Genomic DNA, 12587 nt, shown 5'->3' with positions numbered 1-12587 from the left:
GACCATCCAGTCTGACCTCCTACATAACAAAGTCCATAAAACTTCCTGAATGAATTCCTGTACCCAACAGACTAGTAGCCCAGATCATAGACACCGACTCTGTGGGTGCTCTGGAGCTAGAGCCCCCACAGGGAAAAATTAGCAGGTGCTCCGCCCACTGGCAGCCAAGCTCCCCTCTCCTTGCCTCCTTCTCCACACACACCCCCAGCGCACCACGTCCCCACTCCTCCCTCTCCCCCACCCGACCAGCACTTCCCGCACACACACACCCGTCCCCTAACAGCTGTTTGGCAACGCTTAGGACTTTCCGGGAGGGAGGGAGGGAGGAGTGGGATGCGGCATGCTCAGGGGAGGAAGCGGAGAAGGGCGGGGTCTTGGAGTAAAGGGTGGAATCCGGGTGGGAAGGGGGCAGGGCTGGGAAAAGGCAGGGTGGGGCAGGGACTTTGGGGAAGGGTGGAATAGGGGTGAGGTGAGGGGCGTGCATAGGCAGGAAGGGGCAGGGCCAGGGTCCAGCACCCACCAGGCAGAGGGGAAGTCAGCACCTATGGCCCAGATAATTAAGTTATATTAGCCAAAACCAAAGAAACAAGATCTCTCCATCTTGTTACTTAAGCACAAATTGGTACTCAACCAGCCTTGGAGGGAAATTCCTCATATTAATGATACAATATTGCACAATTGGCTACGTGTATTATAGGAGGCTTTTATAATCTTCCCAAGGAGGGAGCATTGGCCACTGCCAGAAGCAGGATACTAGAACAGATGAACCGTTGGTCTATTTAATATAGTAATTCCTCTGCTTATGTATGCTCTTCCTGAATTAGACCTCCAAGATTAACATAACATGGAAGATGATTCCAATTTCTTTCACTCTTTCGTCAGAAGAAAGCACTAACTCTCTAGAGGTTTTGAAGAGGTCACAAATGCCAGAGACAGTGCTTTAGAAAAAGAAAACCCTAGATTAGATAGGAAAAGCTTGAAGATTCCTGGAGTATACTTAATTTGCTAGGGGACACTAACTATGCAGAAATGGGGTCACAAACTTTCCTTTTAAGTGATAACAATATTATTTCCCCTCCCCTGGCTACTTGTTACAGAGAATATTACTTCATGAAAACCTCCAAGGCACAGGAGAGCCTGAAGGAAGACACTGCAACAGAGTCCATTTTTTCCTCCAAGACTGTTTACACCTAACAATGTATTTGCAGCATCTTTTTTCTTCTGGCACATTTACTTCAACCTGTTTTCTCACATGGAGTTATATGGGGGACATTTACCATAGGTTGGAAGTTGTATCTTTTATATTTATGATCTATTACAAAAATATATTGTCTGTCTAGCCTGAGAATATGCACAAATAGCTCTCCATATAAATGGATTTGATAATATATACTTAAATTCAGTCTATGCAACATACATTGTGTTTTAATACAAGGCAGAAACACAAATATATTTAAGAAATGTTTAATAAAATAAGTCATTGACAGTTCAAGAGCTAAAATGGTACCAAGCCCAAATATACTCCAACTTTACTCTTAGTATGTTCCTTAAATGCAATCCTAGGCTTTCAGAAATACAAAGATTAGTCCTTCCTGAAAAATCCAGAAGAAACATCAGGTTCAAAACTAAGATGATATACAACTTTTTTTTATATATTTAAAAAGATGACATTAGCCTGACTGCCATGAATGTAGGAAATACTGCAATAGCAGTAGGTCATAAAAAAAAAAAAAAAAGATAAATAGATGATTATGCAGTAGAACACTCCTAATTCCCAAATTTAAGAACTTTCAGTATAAAAATATGAGAGGATTTAAAATCCTGAATTAAACTGGAACTCATCACACTAAATCTTCTTTTCTTTGTGACATAACTAAATGGTGGTAATGCACTAAAATACATATCTTGTTTCAAATACTTCTTTAATGGGAAAGCTAAATTTGATTATCCTCCCAAATATGAAAAAAATATGGAAGAAAACACACTACTATGTTGTATGAAGGGAAGAGAGAAACCTCTATTAACATAAGAGATCTGAGATTTACTGTTTCAATATAAGAGTGGGTGTGCGCATGCATGTACATTATTATATATATGCAAGCAGTTTTTATTAAGTTTTTATGAAAGAAACCATGCACGAGGATCTAAATACACAAACTTTCATACAAACTTAAAACTCCTTTCAGAGTTAAACAGTACAGTTACAAAGATAAGAGAGAAATAATACCAACGGAAAAGTGAGATTAAAGATTTACAGAGATTGGAGAAATGTAGATTATTAAATAGGGTGCAAGATGTTCCAGAGAGCGTGCACTACAGATAGAAGGTTCCCACAGGGCAGACACGGTGCCGGGACAGAACGGAGGCTAGCACTGGATGAAGGGAGGGATTGGTAAAAGAAATAGAAAAGAAACATGCAAAGACATAGCTATGCTCAAGTCGCATCAATAAAGGGCTTTTAAAATATGTAAGGTGATTTTTAACTGGATCCTGAAGTGACCACAGGGCCAACAGACTGGTCTGATGAAAGGGTTCATGAGATCACATACTGCATGCATGAGAAGAGAGGAAGCAACATCCTGGTCTAAAAAGGTGGGATTTGAGGAAGGGCAGAGAATTACAATACTCTCGGCAAGTGGAGTTTAAGGGACAGATGAATTCAGCACAAATTGAGTTAAAGGAAAAATATACATGGGCAAAGCTATGGAAGTGGCAAACAGATTTGAAGACCAATTGGAGGAGGAGGAGTAATGTCTAGGGTCAAGGATAAACCCAAGAATACAGAAAGTGAAAAGAAATAGGAAAATAGTCACAAAAAGTGTATACACATACCTGTAAACCATTTCATTAGGAGCAGTGTCATCAAAGGCATAGTCAAAGCGAAAAGTTTGGTTTTCTAGGTACCTTGTTAAATCCACCTTTTGTTTTGGTTCATGTACCATCACAACATCTTTACTAGGAATTGTGATTACATCAAGGTCTTTCATTACAGTTTCTATAAAATAAATGATTGATATATAAATATGTATCTATATATACACACTATCTATGCATATTAACTTTTACACCATTTGGTCATCTACATTCTTACAATGTCCAAGGTAATGAAACTGCTCCAAGTAAATGTGATGTCATGGATCTCGGCTTCTGATCCCTACATTTTAAAAAAAATCAGGCACATTATGATTTGTAAGTGTGTAATTCCATCATTGGAGTCCTAGTGATTATACAAATTACTAAAGTTTTGAAATGCAGTTTCTGAGCACCTTTCTAGTATCACTTGAAAGAATGACAGCTTCATAATTCACAATTGCCTGTTTGTTCTGTAATTACTTCTAAAAAAAATGCTTTAGTTCTTCTAAGGTTTTATTTATGACATATCCAAAGATTATTGCCTTATGTTTTGCTTTTTTACAAACAAAAACAAACAAATTACATCCCCTCCTCAGCTGGACAACTACAATCCAACACTATTTTGATTATCAATCTTAAATTCATAAATATAATTATTACCTACATAGCTGGACATTTTTACAAATGGTACCATTTATTTTTCCCACACATGCCCTTTGCTTAACTCCTTATAGCTATATGAAGATTTTTCAACCATGGAAACTTTTTATTCCATTTTATACACAATATAGCTTCATTCACAATCACTCCAGGAGCAGATTCTTTAGTCAGCAAAGCATAAAACTGATCTTTAAAATTTTATTCTGCTAAAGTGAAAACCCTTTTAAAATTATTTTGTTAGAAGAAAAGGCTGCAAATTTCAAAGGATGTTACCTATCTTCTCAAACAAACAAAAGAAATGCATTATTAAGTTCATGGGCTATAATTACTACACATCACTACAGTTTGTTAATTGCATGAGATGTATGAATCAGTGAAACACACAGAGAACCCAGTCATCTACAAGATGCACAAAAATAAAGATCCTTTGTATATAGTCAAGACCACTGATGTGCCCTGCTTCTGTCTGTATATAAAAATCTCTTTGAGGCTCACAATTTAAGAATACAATGTAGTTTTCCACAATTAGATGGAAGGTTTTGACTTCAATAATTATGTTTTGATTCTTGGCCATCATCTTTTAATTACACGGGTATTAGGAAGTAACTAAAGTATAAATCCAAGTTACCAAGTAAATTACTCAGTTTTCAAGTGCAGTACTGCACATTGAAAATGTGCATTATTCTGCAGTAAATGTGGAACTGACACACAGAAGAATGTAGGTGAAAGGAGAGTTTAATAGGTCCATACTTTGCATCAAAACTGTACCTCACTTCTAAGTAGTCAGAATGTGTATGAGGGATAGTCTTAAATAGTCTTTTATAATGTCTGTCATAATCATCTGATATGGCAGCCTATGCTACTTGCTGATAACCCTCTGGGATAACCTCTGAAATTTCTTTTGCTTTATGTTAATTACTGGACATCACAGTTTAACACTGAAATGTGACTGGGTCTTGGCCCATGTCCTAGGATGATCTCATCAAGCTATTGTAAATCATGAGTAAATTTTTTCTTAAACCAAGATTTTACAAAACTGAAAAATTTTTAATCTGCCTGTTTCCTAAGAAACTAACAATATATCACTCAAATGAAATCTTCTAATTATCTGAACCTTGCTAATTTAGGGCCCGGCCCAGTTCTTGCAAGCATGGAACGCCCACAGACTTCAGTGAATTTGGCGTGTGTAAGATTGGTAAAAATTGAGTCTTTTATGTCCCATTTTAAACTAGGTGACTCATACAGTAAAAATATTCCAAATGTGTAGCTTGAATAGGGAAACACTATTTTTTTGAATATACGAGTTATTCCTTTGTTAATACAATAAGCTCTCTATTCACCTTCTCTCCTTTCAAACTACCATACACAAGTTTCTCCAAGTCTTTTTTCTTTTCCAGTTAGAAGACTGGGGCAGTTGAAAATATTGTTCCCTTATCAACCTCCACAATAAAAGTGTGCATGTTTTTCAGAATGTTATTAAATTTATTATGTGTACACCTAGGGTGACCAGACGCCCCATTTTATCGGGACTGTCCCAATATTTACTTCATTGTCCCGCGTCCTGACCGATGTTCGGTCGGGACGCAAATTGTCCAGTTATTTTGCCTCCACAGGCGGAGCCCGGAGGAGGCTCGCGCCGGGGGGGGCACTATGGTTCTTCCACAATTAATCTTTTTAGTTCCTTCTGCAGATGCAAAACTTCAATCTTATATCCCATTTCCAATCAGCTGCTCATCTCTCGAGCATCCTGCACAGAATCAGTTCCTTCACTGATGTCAACCACCAATACAGACGACTGGAACAGAACCAGACCCAGTTCTGCACCACAAAAGACCCATAAGTCATGACTCATGACAACAGGCTGCCAATTTGCTGTTTCCTCTCTAATTAGCTTTGTCCAATTAGTTATCACCTACAGCATTCTCCCCAAATGTATTAGATTCCTAAGTCATATTTTAATAAAGATGAACTGCAATGCTAAAATGAAAATTGAATTGCTACCAGATTCATGTGCTGAATGTCTCTAACCAACCAGGCTGTGGGGAGCAGTTTTAAATAACCTGATTTTGTGACTGTTTTATTGATCTGAAAACAATCAAGGAATAATGAAAGAAGAAACATGGAAGAAAGGCAAGAGAGAAGAGCTCTCACTGTGTATAAATAACAATGTACCTTTCTCTCCCACCCCTTCTCCAAAATTCTCCTGTCACTTCCAGGGCCACCCAAAGCATTCAGGGGGCCTGGGGTCTTCGGTGGCGGGGGCCCCCAAAGACCCAGCGCTTCAGCGGCGGGTCCCGGGGCAGAAGCACCCCCCGCCGCGGGTCTTCAGGGCACTTCGGCGGCGGGTCCCGGAACGGAAGGACCCCCCCACCGCCGAAGACCCAGAGCGTAAGAAGCTCTGGGAGCCCAGGCCCCACGAGAGTTTTCTGGGGCCCCCGGAGCGAGTGAAGGACCCCACTCCAGGGGCCCCGAAAAAACTCTCGTGGGGGCTCCTGCGGGGCCCAGGGCAAATTGCCCCCCCCCCCCCCCCCCCCCGGGCGGCCCTGGTCACTTCCGGTCTTGTTGAAGTGAATGTGTCATTCTGGGACACAATTCCAAAAGACTCATTGCAACCATTTAGTATTTTGAGGGTATGAAAATTATGCTCTGAAATCTTCGGCCAACCAAGATATCCCTGAAAATTTTAACAGAGGGGAACAAACTTTTTTCAAAAAGTAAGTTAATTTATTTCAGTGATGACTGAACTCCAGTCAGTAGTGGGTAGTAAAGGAGAAACTGGCAACTATATGAATACAGGACTGTTAGTGTGGTCTCTCGGCCAGGTAGCTCTCAAATATTCTTTGTATCAGATGGAATTCTACAAGAGATTTGTTGGAATATTATTCCCATGCCTTCCATTGCACAAGTGGGGAACCATTTTGACCACACCTCGAACCATTATCTGGTCTGTTAAAATCCTGTACACAACTGTCCTCATTTAATGTCTTGACATAATACCACTTTCTACCCTAAAAGACCTATGAAATATTTCAATCAATCAATCTGTTTTCATCATCTTGGCTAACTATGATATTTCTGTTTCAGAAAGGATGTATTACTAAACCCACCACACATTTGAGTAAGACTGTGCTATGTATATATAATTATAGTTTAAAGGCCAGTCATTTTGATTTTTTACTTTAGGTTACAAATATACATATTTTCTATTATACAAATGAACATACTGAGGAAGAACTGTTATTAGGTTGTTACATGATAAGTTAATAGATTACTGATCACTTAGAAGAAAATCTGAGTGAATTGGAGAAAAAAAAGACTTTGTGGTCAAGGCACTGGAATAGGATTCAAGATATTACAGTACAATTCCCAGCTCAACCAAAGACTTCCTATGTGACCTTGTTCAAGTCACTTAAACTCTGTGCCTCAGTTTCCTATCTGCAAAATGATAATACTATTACTACTTTTCTACCACCTTTTGCTCATTTTGTCTATTTAGATTATAAACTCTTTGAGGCAGGAACTCTCTCTTACTACATGTTTGCACAGTGCCTAGTTTAATGGGGCCCTAATTCTGGTTGGTGCCTCTAGGTGATTCCAAAATGCAAATACGATCAAATACCACCAGAAGCTGCTGCTTAGTGAGATTAATACCAGCTAAACATTAAATGGTCATACCTTTTTTATTGAGCGGCCGTTTTCGTACACAAACACATATCCTGTGTTCATCAATCTACCAAAAATAAAAATTAAAAAATCTTTCAGTGAATTAAGTACTAATTTTAATGGAGAGTGTTTTCAAAGTCTGATCACTATACCAGTTATTCTGAAGGTAGTAAATCTGAACTTTCAAAAATGTGCAGTATCCAACAACCCATGGGGCACAACTCTATATTCACTGCTATGAACACTTAAGACCAGATCCTGCAGGGTGCAGAACACATCCTGTATGGTGTTGCATAACCTCTGCTCATACTGGGGCAGATACTCAGCTAGTGTAAATTATCACAGCACCACTGATTTCAATACATCTATGACATTTTACACCAGCTCAGAGTCTGCCCCATTGAGATAGGAGATGGTCTCAGTACCTTTCAAGATAAGGCCCTAAATCTACACATTTAGAATTGGGTTTTCAAAGGAACCTAAGGGAGTTAGACACCTTAGACTCCTTTGAAGATTCTGTCCTATAAATGTACATTGGTAGAGTTCTAATACTGTAGTGCCAGCGCACATTTTAATGACATAAAATTTAATAATTCCTTTCAATGCAAATGGCATTCAACAAGTTAAAAGTTACAGAATTATAATCCTAGGGTACAAAAACTACTTTTAGGTGTTTAATCACTCAGGCCCAGATTTGTAAAAGGTATTAGATCCTGCAGCGCTCAACACTGCAATGTCCAAGTCATTTTCAAAAGCGACTACAGCACTTAATAGCCTCAATCTCATTGAATGTCAATGGGACTCAGGAGCCTAAGTCACTTTTGAAAATGGGACTTAGACACCGCAATGTTCAACACTGAAATGCCTAAATACCTTTTAAAAATCTGGGCCTCACTGCTTCACAAGTACATTAATATCTTTAAAAAAAAATTCAAGTGCAGAAAAACGATATAAACGGCTAAAAAAAAAAAATCTGTGAAGAAAATCCTTGCCTTTTAAAAACAATTCCTGAGGTAAACTTACAGGATCAGCTGTTGTCAATGGTCTATAATCCAAACTTCCCCTGAAATCTCTTATCATACACATAATTTCATAATTTGGGTTTGTAGCATCAACATCCTATGGAAAAAAAACAGAGTTACAAAGTTTTCATTAACATGACACTTGCAAATACTTTCCAAATATAATTATAGAAAAGCTACAGAAACAAGAATAGAAGTATACCATGTTTGCTGAAGTTTTAACTTTCTTCAAAAAGGCATGTTTTGCAAAAGTTAAACCACATATTTTTCACACATCATTAGTTTTGACCATGTGACTATTTTACTCATCAAGAAACAAGCTGGATTTCTACGGCAAAACCAAAACCAAAAAAAACACAAGCATTCTGTTCAATTTTAAAATTAACTTATGTTTTGGGTTGCCTATAAATCAACCTTGCTAATGACTCAACATAAGAAAACTTGAAAGGGGATGGGAGGGACCTCTTGCCCTTTCCCAAAACCTTCTCCATTAAAATAATACTGCCTAAAGTAATAATAAATAATAAATAATAATAATAAAAATAAAATAGGTCATCTACAAATTCATCATCACCCACTTATAAAAACTGAAAAATTATCCTACATAAATCTACATAAAATGTGTTACCTTCATGCCTGCTTCTTTCTAAGATTCAGAAAGTTACACTGTTCATTACAAAAAAGTCTTGGCCTTACTGCTATTCTGAAAACTTTGCACTTGGGGTTCAAGAACTGAAAAGGCTTTGATTAGAGTAGTACTCCAATACTGCTGCATTTTAAAAAAGAAACCTTTGAAAACAAACACAACACACTTGCATAGTCACACAGATCAGCAGAGTAACTCCCATATACAGAAGTTTAGAAATGCTAGACACAAAAAAGGCTTCTTGGAATCAAATAATTTAAGATTTAATTCAAGATTTAATGCAGGCAGAATCTCAAAAAATAGTATCCTGTATTTTTAAAGTATTTAAGTATTATTTGTTCTCATAGAAAGAAACAGTACCTTTCTGATTCATTTAAATGGATGAAAAAAGAAAAAAAAATCCACGTATATCCTTTTAGATAAGCTTAGGCCCATCATAAAGCCATGAAATCAAGTTGCTTGAATCATTTACTTTCTGGTGGTACTTATGTCCTTAGCAGATTGCTAGTATCTCCCTAGAGACTAAAACATACATACAGGACTGCCAACAAGATTATGCTACTGGTCTTTCTAAATCTTTTACTCTCCTGTGACAAAGTCATTAAATTTTAAAATATTTCTCTTACAGGATTAGCCACTTCACATTTTAACAGAAAGTTCTAACAACTTACGGCCATATTGCTTGTATGTTACAAAATTAAAATGTCTGTAGAAGTATTTAAAAAAACATTCTTCAAACCTCAAGCTCTCAAATATGCCACTCACACCCCATCGAAGATAAGAAAAGGGTAATTTGTCACAAATATTATGCTATATTTTGAGGTAAAGGATCTTAATATTTTTGTCCATGTGTTTTTCTTAGGCAACAGTTATCACTGAGATTGCATTTGTAAGTATTTATGGCCAGACCAGCAAATGCAAAACTTAAATAATAAATGTATGTGAAACAAAAGAATCAGATAAAATGATAAGGTGAGTTACCATAACAACACAACCATGCACCCTAAATGACTATGGAACTTGAAGACTAATCATTCAGTTTTGTACATACGAAGAAAACATTTAGTTTCAGGCTAGTCATAGTTTATATAAACAATAAAGATCCCAATAACTTAGCATAGATCTTCTCACCACAGGCTTTCTGCGATGTGTAGAATTCAGCTCTGAACTACCAATACAAACCTGAGCTCTTTTTTCTCTAAGTTCCTGCTGCTGTAGCCTTCTTTTCTCACGTTTCTCTTGCAATTTTTCAACCTCTTTCACACAATTAGATTTTCTACGTGCTTAAAGAAAAAGATACTTTTTTGAATATTCAATTGTCACATGGATTGAATATTTACACTACAAGTTTTCAATTATGTTATTTTATCAATAATTATAATTTAAATCTTTACACTGATTAGCTCCTCAAACAGCTCAATATTAGCAAAGCATAACTACTGCAACTTTAGTTTTTTTAATTCAGAAGCTAATAAAGTTCAGAAATATTCGTGGGAATTGGACAAGAAATACCCAAATAAAAATATAACAGATAATGGCCCTCAAAAACATACTAACTGATTTATGTGATCGCTTGGTTTGAACTAAAAAAGACTGGACAATTTAAAATAATTTTTTAAATGTTTTTTAAATGAACAGTCAAGGTTTAAAAAAATTGAAGGAAAAATTTAAAACCTAATTACCAACAGAACAATGACAGAATCAACCTTTTGTTTCCCACAGTAATCTGAAAATGCTTCTTATGGAGACCTACAGACACAACTGTGTTTAGACCATTCAACAATTATGGATTACACAGATGTCCAAGCGACTGTACATGTAATGCCTAAAATGAATGAATCCTTGATACGCGGTTTACATACAAGGGGGTCCAAATTCCTTTTTTGCAGCTTGAACTGGAGATATATCTGAAACACTACCATTCTGTTGTGTAGAGGAAGACTGTTCAGGAAGTTGAGTAGGCCGTGCACGTGCAGAACCAACCGCTGCAAAAGAAAAACATAAAATGGTCTAAAACTAATCTTAACATGAACATTTAACAAATTTTTCATTTAATAGAATGACCTTTTCACATTTCCCATATTACTGTCAGATTCTGAAATATTTTATGATTAAAAACACAACAAAAAAGGTCTTTTAGTGACATCTAAGTAAACAAATAGTTCACTAGAAAAAATTAAAGGTATGTTTTTAGTTAAGACACACTATACAGTGAATTACTAATCCTAATGTTATAATTAAGACTAAGATTTAGTCTTGGGTATTTTTAGTAAAAGTCATGGACAGATCACAGGCAATAAACAAAAATTCATGGCCCGTGATCTGTCTATGACTTTTACTATAAATACCTCTGACTAAACCTTAAGGGGGTCGGTGCTGGAGAAGGGGGATGTCTGGAGAGGCTGCTGCTGGGGGAGAGCCAGCTGCTTGGGCAGCCCTGGGGTCAGCTGCAGTAGCCCCCGCAGAAGTCACAGAGGTCACGGAAAGTCAGAAACAGAGAGCCCTAATTATAATCAACATAAACTAGCAACTCAGGCCTCAATCCCACAAACATTTAAGCAAGCATTTAACTTAAGGTAAGTAGAACTATTCACGAGTGAAGTTAACCATATATTTGTGATTGTAGTACTGGGACCTAAAATTTTGAGTTATTTATTTGCACTGTGGTTACAGCTAAAGACCCAAACCAAGACAAGGGTCACATAGAGCACCTAGAACACACACATAATACATAGTCCCTGCCTCAGAGAGCTTGCAATATTTGGGGGTGGGGAGGAGTGTGGGGCAGAAAAAGAAAGAAGGAACAGGATACAATATACAAAGCAGAGCAGAGCAGACTGAATGCTTATAGACACATCCCATTCTTATTTTGGCAGCTAAGGGCAGGTGACATATAAAGGTTAGGTGTCAAAGATACAATAAAAATATGTGCATTTTTTATATATTCGTGTGGCTTGATTTTCAGAGGTGCTGAGCAATCCCATCTTCCCACTTAAGTCAATGGGAGTGGCAAGTGTTTAATGTTTTACATCTTTATGGCATGATTTTTTTTCCAGAGATGTTAAACTGTACCTATAACTGATGCTTAAAACTATCCCTTTTCAGTTGGCCAAGTTCCTGTAAGCATCACAGAAATAGTGGGTTATGAGAAGGGATTTGAAGGAGGAGAAAGTAAAGATCTGAGTAGCAATTTCAACAGGACAGTCCATGCAAGAAAGGCAACATGAAATTAGAGTATGAAGACAACTGTGGGAGCAGCGAACACATGGATGGACAAACAAACACTCCCTTGGTATAGTTGAGGGGAAAATATGATAAGACATCAGAGTTCCAATTCATCAACAGATGGGATCTAGTTTACAGTATCAATCAACTTATTGAACAAAATAGTATACTGACACAAAGGCTTAACTGAATGACCAAAAAAGGAAAAATTCTTAGAGTAAAAGGTGTAGGATAAGAAGTGCAGCTCCCATCACAGTGAATGAGAGTTACACAGCTCTCCTGCACCAAGCTGAAGTTACTACTGTACAAAGACACAGACAACACTGACAATATCAACATTTGCAGAGCTAGATTTATAAATTTTTATTTTTAAACAAGTGAATTAATATAATGAAAGGAAGGACACGACTTATGTAATTAAATGTTTTAAATTTAGGCCAATCAAATGAATGTAAAACAAGAATTCTTCCCCTCTCCCTGCCAATACACACTGAAATTTTCTTTTCCCCCTTTTGTCC

General features: G+C 37.2%; 1 protein-coding gene across 11 annotated transcripts in view; it reads right to left on the bottom strand.

Moving 5' to 3' along the window:
• The window catches only part of KIF2A (kinesin family member 2A), a 92569-nt gene that overhangs the window by 36576 nt on the left and 43406 nt on the right, over positions 1–12587 (bottom strand). For 6 of the 11 annotated variants that reach the window (XM_065599029.1, XM_065599025.1, XM_065599023.1 and 3 more), the window contains exons 5-9: positions 10764–10829; positions 10027–10127; positions 8200–8295; positions 7189–7243; positions 2833–2995 (exon numbers count right to left, since the gene is read on the bottom strand). In XM_065599029.1, the coding sequence (XP_065455101.1) occupies positions 2833–2995; positions 7189–7243; positions 8200–8295; positions 10027–10127; positions 10764–10829 (481 nt within the window). Of the gene's footprint in view, positions 1–2832; positions 2996–7188; positions 7244–8199; positions 8296–10026; positions 10128–10706; positions 10830–12587 lie in introns of all 11 variants that reach the window. The other 5 variants (XM_065599022.1, XM_065599020.1, XM_065599026.1 and 2 more) reach the window with 1 other exon arrangement.

This window comes from Chrysemys picta, chromosome 6 (genome assembly GCF_011386835.1).
Source record: "Chrysemys picta bellii isolate R12L10 chromosome 6, ASM1138683v2, whole genome shotgun sequence".
NCBI classification, from domain to species: Eukaryota; Metazoa; Chordata; order Testudines; family Emydidae; genus Chrysemys; species Chrysemys picta.
Note: the sequence above shows the minus strand (reverse complement) of the source record. Positions and strands in the feature narration are given on the sequence as shown.